The sequence below is a fragment of the Cheilinus undulatus genome, linkage group 9, assembly GCF_018320785.1.
Source record: "Cheilinus undulatus linkage group 9, ASM1832078v1, whole genome shotgun sequence".
Lineage (NCBI taxonomy): Eukaryota > Metazoa > Chordata > Actinopteri > Labriformes > Labridae > Cheilinus > Cheilinus undulatus.
In genome coordinates, this window is record NC_054873.1 from 41,019,821 (window position 1) to 41,035,545 (window position 15,725).

At 39.0% G+C, this 15,725-nt stretch overlaps 1 protein-coding gene across 1 annotated transcript in view; it reads right to left on the reverse strand.

Moving 5' to 3' along the window:
* Positions 1-15,725, reverse strand: part of galnt18a (UDP-N-acetyl-alpha-D-galactosamine:polypeptide N-acetylgalactosaminyltransferase 18a) — a 282,449-nt gene that overhangs the window by 134,809 nt on the left and 131,915 nt on the right. The window contains exons 2-3 of the mRNA XM_041794807.1: positions 11,262-11,469; positions 8,325-8,491 (exon numbers count right to left, since the gene is read on the reverse strand). Coding sequence (XP_041650741.1) covers positions 8,325-8,491; positions 11,262-11,469 — 375 coding nt within the window. The remainder of the gene's footprint in view (positions 1-8,324; positions 8,492-11,261; positions 11,470-15,725) is intronic.

The window sequence follows — 15,725 nt, forward strand, 5'->3', positions numbered from 1 at the left end:
TCTTCAAATATTCAGTGCTCAACAAATTTATTAGACCACCACCCAAAGTAAGGTTTATGCCACAGCTGCCCTAAATTAACAGCATTGGTAATTACCAAAATCATTTTTTTTTATCTTTCTGCAATGATTAATACACCAATATGTAGAAGCTCTTTAACCCAAATTATATTTTAATGCTAAAATATAATTATTATTGTTATCCATGAATTTTCAAATTTACTGATTTCCAAAAAAAAATGAAAAAATAATAAAGCACATTATTATTTCTTGATAAATATGTCAAATTATAGTTACTTGCTTGCATTCCTGAACAGAAAAATGAGTTTTAGTGGTTGAATGTTATGCTTGATTCATTTCTGACTTCTCAGAGAAGCCCAGTGAGCCGGCTCAAATAACAAGGTGAACTCAGTTTGAAATTCCTCATTCCTGTTCAAAATGGTAAAACATGGAGAGCTCACTGAAAATGAAAGAGTCCGCATTAAAGCACTTCATGATGCTGGATGGTCTTTGAGACAAATATGACAGGTGGTCTAATAAATTTGTTAAGCACTGTACATCAGCCTTTTAAGATTCCCATTAAGTCACATTATCATTAGTAGTCAGATGGTGAAGTGAATGATCATCAAGTCAAACCGAATAATATAAACAACTAACTACAAACAGACCAAAAAAGACAAAACCCGACTATTGGGTTAAACATTTACAAATGTCCAAACTCACCTGTGGGGTTGCTCTTTCAAAGCTGTTGTAAAAAAAAAAAAAAAAAAAAAAAAACTATGAATAAAGAAATGCCCACAGGAACGGAGAGAATATAAAAAGTTAATCATTTAGACAGAGATATGGCATTGCTGTTTTTAGAGATTTATTTTTGGGCCTTTTCCTGCCTTTATTTGACAGAGTAAGGACAGTGGATAGACTAGGAAACAGGGAGGAGAGTGGGGACAGACAAGCAGTAAGGGGCCACAGGCCGGATTCGAACCCTTGCCGCCTGTGTACATGGGTAGCACCTTAAACCACTCAACCATCTGCGCTCCCTGGCATTGCTTTTAATGTGTTCTTTTTTCAGTCATCACTTTTTTTTTTTTTTTTTTTTAAATCTGTTTTCACTTCTCAATTAATTTGATATGTTCAATGCCTGGTATTTGGGTTACCGTTTTAACTTCAGGTTTCTGTTCAGCTGATCTTGCCTTCAGTTTATGTTTAGTTCTACTGATGTAAAAACAACCACAAGGACATTTGAGTCTGTAAACCATTAAGTATTGCAAATTATAAAAGACTTGATGTAGAACTTGCAACCTATTGTGCCATCTGAAAAGTAACTGGCTTTTGACATATTATTGCATGTGATTGCAATTTCCACATTTGTTACCCACTGTGGTGTATCGCAAGGATTCTTGTTTCTTAGGGAGTTGATTTTTGATTTTCACTTGAATCCGATGAAATTAAAATTGTTGTACTGTGAAAACAAATCATTTCTCATCTCAATCTAAATTTAAGTAAATCCTTATTCAAACATCAAGGCAGGTCTCAAATTTTAAGTGAGTATGTAAAAGAGGGTCTTTTATCCCCCCCTTACAAATACTGAAATGGCTGTCCCATCTATTATGATTTTAGTAATGGTATCATAAACATGTAAAGATAAACGTAATTAGGTTTAACTGTCCCATTTCACCCATTGTTGTCCTTTACCCAGTAGAGCCCCAAATCTGGCCTAAATCATCGTCTAACCAGCCTTAGATGGATAAACTCTGAGAAAACATCTGATGTAAAAAGAATTCTTCAAGGTGCTGCAGAATGTTCAACACAACAGAAAAAATATTCAGTCACAGTGACCTCGATCTGTGACCACTAAAATCTTAGAATTCTATCTTCCAGCTCAAGGTTGTGGACACAATTCACAGGACTGGGCTGGAATAAAAGCAAAGTCAGTTTTATTTGAGGACAAAATGATGTTAGAAGAAGTAAACCTTTTGACTTTTTTTGAATGTATAGCACTTTTCTAGTCTGTCTACTAAGAGTGTTTTTACACTGCAGGTCACATCTACCCATTCACACCCTGTTCCTCCACATTCACACACTTGTGGCACAGGGGGCTACATGTTTTCCAGAAAGTCTATAGTAACCTTGACTTTTGACCATTAATAACCAACAGCTTATCATGTTGTTCAGGGATGTTTTTACAGTAGTTCTGATGTTTATTTCATGCAGTGGCAAACATAAAAAATGAGCCACAGCCCTCTATTTCAGCCTTGCTTAACTTCCACCAGTACTGTACTTACTCCCAGCCAGAATAAAGTTGTTTTGGCCAAAGAAAAGTTAAGTGTACTATTTAAAGTTTTAGCCCCAAGGAAGTGTGCCAGACTCTACAGCCCATCTGATTAAATAGTCAAAACTTAAAGCTTCAGGGTTGTTAGATGATGCACCCTGGCCCAGAAATACTGTCTCTTATCTAGTTACAAAGTAAAACTTATGTCTGTAAAAAAGCAGATACTTTTGTAGGGACTGAAGCTTTTCAGAACAAATGTACAACCAAATCATATTTATGTAACCAAACAATTCATTCATAAAAACTCACCAACAGCTAAAAGCAGAGCTATTTTCCTCTGTATAATAAATAAATGGTTGGTACATACAGTTACTGAAAACACTACTGTGCCTGCTCTATGGGCTTCACTTTTCTATGGTCTGGGTAATAAATATGAAATTTTTGGGCTTCATGTGCCCCCAAGCAGCTTGAAAGAAACGGGGCCGTGTGTTTCCAGTTCCCATTAAACATCCACGGGGAGTGGGTGTGTGCTTGTGTGTGTAAATACTCAGCTTAGATTCAGAATTCAATGGAACTCCCTGATTCTTTCTGCCATTTTAATTCAGCCTACCTTCTTTTTCCTAGTGTCTGTGATAGACAGAAAAATACTTGCCTTGGAATACCTGTCCCACACTGTGTCATGAATATCATCACTAGACACATGCATCTGTATCCTGCGGAGCTTTGCTCTGAAAAGGCTACATCACAAGATGGCAACGGCTTGAATGCAGAAATGCAATGGGAGGCACCATCTCACCAGTCTTGTTATTGACAGCCTTTGGAATAATCCTTAGAGAAGCTAGACAGGTAGTCGGTGGTAACAAGCTGCTATTGGGTGAGAGGCTCCCATCACTTAGGAGCTACATAAATGACATCACAAGAATCCCTTAGACAACTGTACACACTGCAGGCCATGACTTCAATGAACTGAGCATATGATAGAGAAAAAGATGAAGGCAACAAAATCAAGAAGTGTTTTATTAAAGAGGGGGTATTATACTTTTCTGGTTTTTAAAACATAAATATAAAGTCACAACGTTGGGTGTCCATACTCCACTTATACAAATTTTCAAACTGCAAGATAAACATATGCGGCAGTAATCTTGGAATTAGCGTGTAAACTGATGAAAACGGTTCATTGAAAATCTCTATGAGATTCTCCCGAGACGAGACTCCGATGGAGCAAACTGATGAGGTCATCGCAAAAGGATGTCCTGACTGGTTCGTGGTTCATCCGTGCTGCCGGCAAAGCAGCACCCTCTCCAAACTATCAGGGTCAGACCTCGGGTCTAACACGTATGGACGTTTATCAAAATTCGCCATATTTTACTCAGTCGGACCAGTTCATTCAAAGTTTTCAACTACTAGCATAACAACTTTAGCCACATTGGAGGGGGCAGGCACAAAACATTGAGTCCTGCCACCGGCCAGCCTCCGGAAAATCAGCCAATTGGAGGAAAGCAGGTCTGTGGAGCAGGGGGGTGTTAAAGAGACAGCAGCGAAAACGAAGCGTTTCAGATGGAGGGTTTTTCAGGATGCCAGTGTGAGAAACATGAGGAGTTTTTTTGAGCTGTAAACCCTGTGAAACTACTACGTGGGTGTCAGAGAGATAGTGTAAAGCCTTGAAAAAAGCCATAATACCCCCACTTTAAGCAAATGAGAGCAGCAAAACAAAATCGTTGGTTGTTGGAATAGAGCCTATTCCAAGGCTTGCTGAAAGCCATTCAAGAACTGTACAGGCAGAAGATGAACTACATAGACAGACATGTCTATAAATGGGAGAAAATGGGGAAAGAAGCCAAGAGGTAACTTGCAGAAGGTTGTCCCAAGATTGATTGAAGCCATCTGGCTGTAAAGTTAAAGTTTGGCCCGACAAACATGTTTGTTATGGTGATCTAGCCAGTGACGGTCTGTGAGATCCCTTCTTTAGAGGTTTAAAGGGTGGATGACCTCTTGAACAATTACACCCTCAATTGGGTGAAAACAAATGATGTATGAAAAATGAAGTAGTTAATCAACAATGCTTTTTACCTTCTAAAAAGTGGGTGGTCAGGAAGAAGTTTGGGAAGCATCAGTCTAGAGTTAAAGAAAGAGAAGGCACACCCTGTACTAGGGACTCTTACGACTGAGGGACTCATCTGACAGACATATAAAGAGTGCAGACACCTCTGTCTGCACAGACCACTGATCTCTGCAGACTGCAGTCTTTAAACACAGAGAGCGTGAAGTCTGTCCAGATTGGGGCTGGGGGCTAACAGTCTCTAACAGTACCGCAAACAGGTGGTGACTGAAGTCACCAGGCTTGTGTGGAAGTGCTTACTCATAAAGCTAATGTCCCAGGTCAGTAAAGGATACAATATCCAATGTAAAGCTATAGTAAACAAGTGTACCATCTGGGCACCAAAAACCAGATTATCATGTAGTGTGGAGTAGAGAGAAGTGTCTTCATCATTGAGCTTACTGTTCATCCCCAGGGAAAAAGACATGAAACCAAGTCCCAAAGGTTGCAATGTAGTGCCAAGCAGCTGGTTCGAAAAGCCACGGTTCATGGCCTTGAAGTTGAGACTTGAACTGCAAACTGATATGATGCAGTCAAACCTGTATAAAGGGGTGAAGAAGATAGGATATAGGGAGAGCTAGTTATTTGCTTTGGCTTTGTAGGAAAAGGCATTGATTGGGCTCACAGTCCTGTGCAGCTGTAAGGAATAGTGGGGAGATTAAAGCACTAACCCAACGCAGGGAGATGTATTGGTTTAGGGGGAAACAAATCAGAGCCCTGCAGTTTCCAGCTGATGAACCTGCAGTTGACCTCATGGCAGAGATGGGAGGCTGAAACACCAAAGCACAACATGATGTCTATTATGTACAATAATCCAGAAATATCTCTGAGAAAAACGTTCATTTGACTTTATTGGAATATTTTTTTTGTCACTTTGACAATGTATGGCCGAAACATTCTGGAGTTTTATTGGTTCATTGCTTCTTTACTGAAAAACACAAAACAGCAATGACAATAAAAACATTTCATATTCAGTAGGTGATAGGCTAAATAACAATTTAACCTTCAACATAAAGAGTAAGGGATTCAGCAAAGTCATCAGTTGCTGTTGAGACATTTACCATTAAGGATTTGAAAATGATGCATTAAAAATTACACTGAGACACAACAATTTGAAAGCAATTGATTGACTGAATAATTATTTCTCACATTAGCCAAGAAAAAATGCTAAACTGCTGTCTGTACAGCCTTTTTGTATTATAAATTTAAAAAACATGATACCAGACCCACTGATTTAAGCCTTTCCAGACAATTTGTTTCCAACAGTTTACAGACCAAAAAAATAATTAATTCAATCAAAGACATTTGTGGATGAAAGGACAAAGAAATAATCTTTAATTGCAGCTCTTTTTTCTAAATTGTGAAATTGTAGGGCCTAAAACATATGATGTGGAGATAAGGCTAATAGCAAGACAAAGTAATACAATGTAATGTCATTGTCACTTTAATGTGGGTTTGCTTGGCTCAGTGCTCTTTGATCAGCACTTTTAATCTTTATGAATACAACGACCGATGTCTCTGCTAATCCTCTATTCTGGTGGCAGAGCATAATGAGTGTGACTGCACTTCTACTTCCACACTCATCTAGCCTTACTTGACCCTCATTTGGCATAATTACACCATGTACAATCAATAAGCTCTTCTAATGATCATGCACTTTCACTTAAAGAGTTATCTTCCATCCATTACCTTCATAATGGATTGCCACCAAGCCTTTGTTATTCAATGAAAAGCAAAAGCATTAAATCATATTTCCTGAAGAACTACTAAGTTGAACAGCTGTAATGAATTAGGCTGAAATAATTTGAGGAAAATATGGAACGTGTTCATCCCCCTGGGCTCTTCATTAATCAGCATTCAACTCTGTGCAGCTACCATAACTAAACTTTGATATATTGTAATGTAGAAGAACAGAGAAGCAGTAAGAGACCCATGAATTCTGCAGACACAGTAGACGACAGATTTATTAAGATGGTAATTATAGTTTTGGCAGCAGTGAAATATGTCCCACAGAACATGAAGTAATTATTAACTGGGGTTCTCTAACACAAGTCACAGTCAGGCTTTCCCCTGACTATTGTTTAAATCTGTTTTCATACACCGCTGATGCTGCTAATGCCTGCACATGTCTTGTTCTCTGTGAAACATCTACAGCAGATTAAAAGTAAGGACAGAAATACAGTATAAACAGCCTCAGTTGTGGCTCACCTCCTGGAGCCAGTGAGTGCGGTAATAATTCAGCTTTTGGATCTTTGACTTTTAAAATGAGGACAAACTGCTGTGTAAATTAAACTATTATATATCTTTTTTCTTAGATGAAGTGTTATACTAGTAGTAATCGGCAGGTTAAACTATGATTTAACTGTCAGACATCATGTCAGATCATGCACAGTTGTACACCATTGGAATTTTAGGATCTCTTTGTAAAAAATATGACATCTAGCACTTTTGTTTTGAATTAAGAGAAACAAAAGCATGGTGCTTTAGTGAAAGCATTTAGGCCCTATTAAACAAGTTAACAAGCTCTGTTGAAAGAGAAAATAATCAGTAAATTTTCCCTGTCCGGGCCTCTTGGTGCCCTGTCATCTCCCTCTTTCCTTGTCTCTTCTCCATATCAATGCAAGAGACAGGGAGGAAAATAGAAAAGAGGCAATGAGGGAATAAATGGTACTGCACTGCACTGCATCAAGCTGCATCCCCAGCATAATGTCAGCATGATACAAACATGTAGCTATTTTTCATCTTAGTCTTTAGATAGAATGCCTTTTAGCTTTAGTCATTTCAACCCTTTATAGTTTTAGTTGATGAAAACTCAATCATGTTAGTCTAGGCTTAGTCCATAAAAAGTCCCTTCATTTTAGTCTTTACTTCTAGTCCAAGCATTTATTCTCTTGCCAAAATCTGGTACCAAATCATGGTATTGCCTTCTGCGCCCTGCCAGACCTGGGGTCCCTGCTTTCTACAGCTCAGAGGCAATAGATACAGATGCAGTGTATTGACAGATTTCCCTGCAGTGAAGAAATATCACGGATTTTGAATATTTGACGAAAAATAAATTACATCTGAGTCTTGTTTTAGTCATCTTGATGACAACTAAACTTACTTTACGTCAGTTTTAGTCGTCAAAAGTCTATTTTTGGTTAGTCTTAGTCTAGTCTGTTGCTGTTTGTTGCTAAACACTAACAATCTGTGATTGTTTGAAGAGGTTAGGTTATAGTTCAAGAAGAGACAAACTTTTATTTTTTTCATACTGTCTGTGAAAAATTAAAGGGCCTATTTCATATTAAATAGATGCAACAAAATAAGTGTACGCTGCTTAATTTTGTACACTCTAATTTTTCTGCAACCATCAAGACTAAAGTTATCAGAGTATAAGTAACTAATCTTAGCAAACTATATTTTCCCTTTGATGGAAATAATTGAGCATTCTCACAAACTGTTCCCTTACCTACACCTCAGAAACACAAAAGGCTGATTATCTTCATTCTACTTAAGTTCTATAACAACCTCAAGGTTGGATTGCATTCTCTGGAAGTGGTTGCTAAATGTCTAACAGCAGAAGGTTGAATATGGTTTATAATTTTCTTCTAAGTACAGTATGCTCATTTCTGAAAGATGTCCTCTGTGAACCACTGCATGATAAATCATTTTGAGTGAAAAATGATGCAGAAAATCAATCACTGGCAAATCTTCATTGATAATACCATAAAACTTCCAAAGAAAATCTATTGCCAAGATGTGATTGCTTTCCAAAAATATACTGCTGCTGAGGGAGTTATCCAAATGGTATGCACCTTTCACACCCATCTCAAATTGATGACTCCCTGTGGTTGGCAGGAGGTATAAAGGACTGCAAGTAAAAGTGTACAGCCCATTTTAAGCCAAATTCAGGAAAGGTGGTTATGCTTGATATCTGATCTGAGTAACTTGAAATAGAGCATAAAATGTTGTGATTCTTACGGCTGTTGCTGTGATCATCTACCAGTATGATCTCTTTGAGCAGGTGCGATGGAGTCCTCTGGATGGCTGTGTGGACGGAGCGCAGTAATACTGACAAGGCCTCATTAACAAAGATGAAGATGATGCTGAGCTGCGGAAGATCTGATGAATATGAAATGTTCCTGCACCTGGGAGAGAAGGGGAAACAGAGAGACTCATGGGATTTTTTTTCATGCATTTAAAGAAAAACATTTACAAACCCCAATTCTAAAGTTGGAGCACAGTACAAAATGCGAATAAAGACAGCATACAGTGATTTCCAAATTCTTTCCAACCTATATTCGAATACAGCACAAGGACAAGATATCTAATATTAGAATGATACACTTTATGTGTCTATTTATCTATTTTTGAAACATACACATTTGCTCCTGTGAACATGTTCCAAAAAAGTTGGAGTAGGGATGAGAAAAGACTAGGAGGTTTGTGGAATGCTCAAAAAACACCTGGAACAGTCATAAGAGAGGGAGGCTTATTGATGAAAGGTGATAGAAACATGAAGTTTTCCACTTTGTGAGCCAGGATGAAAGGATTGTGTGGACAAATACACTGACAGTTTAGGAACAACTTTTTTCAATAAGCAGTTGCTATACATTTAGAGATTTTACCATCTTTGGTCCATGATATCTTAAAAAGATTAGGATAGTCTGGAGAAATCTCTACTGTGAGAGTCAGCGTTGAAAACCAACACTGAATGCCTGTGGCCTTTTGATCCCTCAGGTGACACTGCATTAAACACTGGCATCATTCCATAATATTCCAACATGGACTTGGGAACAGTTTGGAAACCTTTGTAAGTTAATACAGTATGTCACTGCATCTACAAATGTAAGCTGAGACTCCACCATATAAACCAAAGTCACACATCAACAACATACAGGAACACTGTGAAACTGTTTGTCTTTGAGGAGTATTCTTTCATCCAGACTGCATCCTTTTCAGGGATCTCTTCTTATTTTAGCCTGACCATGCAAGCCACACTCTGCACAAGTTACATCACCAGATACTAAACTGGATGCAATCAAGACCTGTATCAAGACCTCTATCAAAAATGTATGCAGCATCATGTAGTGCAAAACATGTTAATGGAAACTGTTGAGCAACTCAAGATGTAGATCATATAAGAATGTAACATTTAAAGTCTTAAGTCCCCAGACACTTATAGAAGGTTGTTAGAAGAAAAGATCATGTAACACAGGTGGTAACAAGCTCCTGTCTAGGACTGGGTTCTAAAACATCAATTCTATGATTCAGATCAATTCTTTAAAAAAAATTATGATATCGATTCATATAATCCAAAGATCGATCTTTTAATGTAAGCCTTATCCTTCTCCAGTCGGTTCCTCACACTGCCAGTCTCGGACTTACATCACTCATGCAGCCTGAAACTTGACCTGCACTCAACTCTAAAAGCATTTAGACTCTGATTCAAGGTTTAAACTGTATAACCAATCATCTAATTTGGGATATCTGGGTGCATTATCAGTGCGAGCTCTGCAGGTGACTTGGTGGAGAGAGCTGAAGCTGCTGCTAAAGAACCGGGCAGACTCACACAGACAATAGTAATTGTCTGGGGTGCTACGTTCAAGAGGAGCGAACCCCCGACTGTTTGGTTCCGTCCGCTTTATTTTACTATCCCCTATTCTTCTTTGACAGCCTTGCAAATTACGCATGGTCCCACTGTTTATAGCAGGGAAATAACAGAGTGCTCAGAAAAAAAGAGGAACTCTAGTTATGTAGAAAAATATGAGTAATAAACTCACATCTCATGAAGATTTTCTATAAAGTTAGCATAATACAACATTTATACAACATCCAATGTACATAATATAATAGATAATATGATGCATATTTCTTTTTATCAGCGCTGTGGTTTCTGTCTTTTAATTAAAGAGCACAGGTGTCTGTCTATAGTACACACCTCACAGACAGCAGACAGAAGTGTATGATGGAGGGACAGATAAACATTAAAGCACCACACTGTATGCACTATATCTGAAAATGTGACTATTACTACTGCTACCACATTTTAAACATCATAAGCTTCAGTGTAGTGTTACATCATGGACTTGATAAGTAAACTTGATTAAAAACAGTTTATCAAATGTACTTATTTTTATTTTTATTCATTTAACAACAAGAGTTTCATCTTGGACATGCAGAAAGTGACTTATCTCAGACAAACATGGTGCAGCCTGGCAGCTCTGCTCCACTGAAGGTACCGCCAAACTTAAAAGAAGATATCAGACTGCATTTTGGATTCAAACACTACAAATACAGAGGCAAACTGGACAAAAAAGGCCATATTCAGGATGTGCCACATGGAGGTAAAATAGTGATGTAAATACCAGTTTGGGGTCCATTCTAGTGCGAACCCTGATATTTTTAATAAATTGCCTAGTTGGAACATTCTTTGTACTATTTCCAACTGAAGTTCTCTGAGAATCTCTTAAATTTATAAGCAACAGAGGTTTTGTTACTAAAATAACCCTACATGAATCGATATTGCATCTAATCTACTCTAATCTAATGGAATGTAATCAGGACCTTGTGAATCAGAATCGAATAGATTCAGGCAATCAGTGGCATTCCCAGCCCTACTCCTGTCCCAGCTTTTTTGGAACATACTGCAAACATCAAATTTAGCATGTGTGCAAAAAGTTGATCTGTTTGAATCTTAAATATCTTGAAATATATGTTGAAAAGGATTTGTAACTAACTGTAGTGTTTTTTTAAACATTGTCCCACATTCGTTGGAATCAGGGTTTGTACTCTCACACAGTCAAGGGTAAAACAACATCATTAAACCAAAGGTTAAACCCATAAAAGCAAGTCTCCCAATCATCCATCTTGATGCATTGATCAATTTACAGTGCACATATTGATCAAATGACTGACCCGTCCGGTCGTAAATCGGGGATAGGCCGGGTGAGGGAGATGCGGTCGCTAAGGTAGCCGTTGTAGCCATAGTAACGGAACTTCTTGAGGGCAACCCTTCGGCTCTCTGGCCCAAGGTCGTGACCCCAGCGGTCGAAGAGTGAAGAGGCAGAATCTGAGGCAGAGTCAGATGAGGAAGCAGTGTCTTCTCCATCCTTCTGTGGTGCATCTGTAGGCAGAGACAGAAAGATTGATGGGACTCTTTTTATTATTTTTACATTTTCTCCTAGCACCTTCACTAAGCACTGAGCTGGCAGATGCTGTGAATACCTGATGTCAGCTTTCAGGACAAATGAACTTCTATCGGCTCTATTCCTGGAGCTTTGCGCGATCTATAACTGTGACCGAGGACTAAATATGCTGTGCAGTTATCAAACAAAATCCCTTTCTTGACAGCTGAAAGAGTAATTTCAGCAGCATGAGGGAAAAGGATGAAACATGAATGCAATTCACAATAACAGGGATTTTTATTGTCATTGCAAATAAGTAACTCTGGCAGCCACGTCAATCTGTTTCTGCAGAGTTGGACACAAATCCGTTAACATGCCGAGGGTAAAGACATTTTTTTTACTAGCATTGTAGTTTTCTTTCGGGTGCAACTTGTTCAGTGCTACATCACTTCCCATGCAGGTGGAAAAACAACAAGAGCAGAGAGTTGGCTTCAGGCTGTTATCATATTTTCAAACAACACAAAGCATACTTAGCTGTGGAGCTATTTATATTTACAACACATAATAGTGTGCAAACAGACCATGAGATTTCACTCATTTAGATGTGTTATTTCTAAAGATATTGATGTGGAATGATACTTTGCAACATTCCTGGCATCAGTTAATGACATGAGGCAGAATTAGGTCAGAGAAGAACCAAATAAAGTGGTCTGCTGTTTGTCCGAGTTACATGAAGAAAGGTATCAGCTGAGACACTGAATCATTCATTATTAGGAAAGCTGCTAAAATCCTGCCCCAGGTTTAAAACAAAATATCAAGTGTTGAACAAAAAGTGCCTGAACATAAGTATAAAATTTATGAATCCTCCAACAGACTCCCAAACAACTACTGTGTACATTTTAACTGCCTATGATGGTTTTGCCTGAAAAATAAAACAGCCCTCTGAAAAATTTGTAGTCATTCATGATGGTCTGAATTCTGATGAGCAGGAATGTGAAAATGAATTATTAGTTCATAGTTGGCAAGTAAAACTGTAATTACACTGAAGTTACTGTCCAAATATTTTCACCTTACTGGATAGTATTCTAAAGGTGTTAAAATGTTTTCATGCCTCCAAGCATATCATCATGACTATCTGCAGCTTTTTGAAATTTCTAACTCCAGTAAAACTAAATATACATTTTCTTAACCAATTAAAAGTGTCAAAGGGAGCTTGTACCCAAACGTGTAACTCCACTGGGACTCAAAGCCATCTCTTAGCTCTGCCCCCAGTGCAATGTGGAATTTAAAGTAAACAAACAGAGGAAACGTTGTCTGACTTCATCTGAGGTAACTCTGAGAGATTATGGTAAATTGGCTTTTACTGGTCGTAAACTTAGGCCAATAGGATAGTATTGAGCCAGGGTCTCCCTCACCCATACAACACAGCAGAAAATAATGAGCACATAGACTCTGTGTTTTGAACACACAAAGCTAAATGGAAAATAAGTTGTGTAAGATGTTGGTTATCACTGCACCTTTAAAGTCAGGAGTAGGACTGGGTTCAAAAAGTTGATTCTCTGATTTAGATCGATTTTTAAAAAAATTACAATATTGATTCATATAATCTAAAGATCAATCTTTTAATATAGGCCTTTTCCTTCTCTTGTCGGCTCCTAATGTTACCAGTCTGGGACTTATGTCACTCAAGTAGCCTGAAACTTGATCTTCACTCGCCTCTTAAAGCATTTAGACTCTGATTCAAGGTTTAAATCTTATGCCAAATCATCTTGTTGTCAATATGAGCTGGATGTCTCTTCCTCAAACGCAAACCTCCACTGGTGCAGCGCAAGCAGCAGAACTCTGCAGGTGACTCGGTGGAGAGTCATTTCCTAAAAAGCAGGGATTTTAGAGACAAGAGGTTAAGGCCTTACAGCAACAATATATTTAATGGTAATTATTATTTATAGAGACAGTTGCTTGTGTCATTGTCAGGCTGAAAATAAATACCACACCCAGAAGGCTGTTCTTATCTATATGGACTACATTCTAACATTTTCCTTGCACAAAATGAGACAACTGTGGCTTTGTAGGCTCCCAACCAGACGGCCTGGGGATCTAATCCTTGGCATCTGCAGTCACATGCTGAAGTGTCTTAAGGCAAGACATTTAACCCTAAGTTGCTCTCACTGCTGCATCAGTGGTGTGTAAAAATGTACTGATGCAAAATGATGGGATTAGCTAATACTGATGGCCTGTCTATATAGTAGCCTTTACCATCAGTGTGTGAATGTGGAGTGATCCTTGTTGTAAAAAGATCTTTGAGGTCTCAGACGATTCAAAAGAGCTTTTAAAGCTCAAGTCCATTAACTGTTTGTTACAAATACACTGTATTGCCAAAAGTATTCACTCACCCATCCAAATAATTGAAATCAGGTTTTCCAATCACTTCCATGGCCACAGCTGTATAAAATCAAGCAACTAGGTGCCCCCCCGCAACTAATTTTATTTGTGAAGTGTTTGTGTGTGTGTGAGAGTGGTGCTGCTGATTGTGCTCCTCCAGGTTGATTCCTGACACCTGTGCTGCTGCTAAGGTGATCAATGAACAGCTGAAGCAAAACCAATCAACCAATGAGAAGACAGCACCAATCAGCCCATCCCTGATAAAAGCCTGGCCATCCTTCAGTCTGGGCGTAGCTTCACCTTAGTTTTGAGCTCGCCACTGTGCCTCTTTGTGTTTGATTTGTTAAGTGTTTTGAACTTCTGTTAAGATTCTGTTTGAGTCACTCGTTTGATGCACTGGGCCAGGTTGTAGTTTAGTTAGGCACACACTCACATGTAGGTTTTGTTATTTGTTTAGTCACACTAGGTTTAGGGGTGCTGTTCTTTTGTTATTAGATTTGGTTAGTTAGTGTAGTTAGTTAGGAGTTATGTTAAGTTTGTATCACCAGTTAGTTCGTTTTAAAATACTAGTTAGATGCTGTTTTATTTGGTTATTAGTTGAACAGCACTCATCGGTCCTTTCATTTTGCCTCACTTTTGTTAAGCACAGTTTTACTTTTGTAATAAATACCTTTAATTTACCAACTACATCTGGTTTTATGTTACTTCCTTTACCCACAACGAGCTGGTCGTAACACTAGGCATGCAGACTGTTTCTACTAACATTTCTGAAAGAATGGGTCACCCTCAGGAGCTCAGTGAATTCCAGCGGGGCACTGTGATAGGATGCCACCTATGGGACAAGTCCAGTCGTGAAATTTCCTTACTCTTAAATATTCCACAGTCAACTGTCAGTGGTATTATAACAAAGTGGAAGCGATTGGGAATGACAGCAACTCAGCCATGAAGTGGTAGGCCTATTCAAATGACAGGCAGCGGATGCTGAGGCGTATAGTGCGCAGAGGTCACCAACTTTTTGCAGAGTCAATCGCTACAGACCTCCAAACTTCATGTGGCCTTCAGATTCGCTCAAGAACAGTGTGTAGAGAGCTTCATGGAATGGGTTTCCATGGCCGAGCAGCTGCATCCAAGTGCATCACCAAGTGCAACGCAAAGCGTTGGATGCAGTGGTGTAAAGCACGCCGCCACTGGACTCTAGACCAGTGGAGACACATTCTCTGGAGTGACAAATCATGCTTCTCCATCTGGCAATCTGATGGACAAGTCTGGGTTTGGCAGTTGCCAGGAGAACGGTACTTGTCTGACTGCACTGTGCCAAGTGTAAAGTTTGGTGGAGGGGGGATTATGGTGTGGGGTTGTTTTCAGGAGCTGGGTTTGGCCCCTTAGTTCCAGTGAAAGGAACTCTGAATGCTTCAGCATACCAAGAGATTTTGGACAATTCCATGCTCCCAACTTTGTGGGAACTGTTTGGGGATGGCCCCTTCCTGTTCCAACACCAGTGCAAAAAGCAAGGTCCATAAAGACATGGATGAGAGAGTTTGGTGTGGATGGACTTGACTGGCCTGCACAGAGTCCAGACCTCAACCTGATAGAACACCTTTGGGATGAATTGGAGCGGAGACTGAGGGCCAGGCCTTCTCCTCCAACATCAGTGTGTGACCTCACAAATGTGGTTGTGAAAAATTGTCAAAAATTCCCATAAACACATTCCTAAACCTTGTGGAAAGCCTTCCAGAAGAGTTGAACCTGATACAGCTGCAAAGGGTGGACCGACATCATATCAAACCCTATGGATTAAGAATGGGTTGTCACTTAAGTTTATTTGCGAGTTAAGGCAGGTGAGCGAATACTTTTGGCAATATTGTGTACTTGT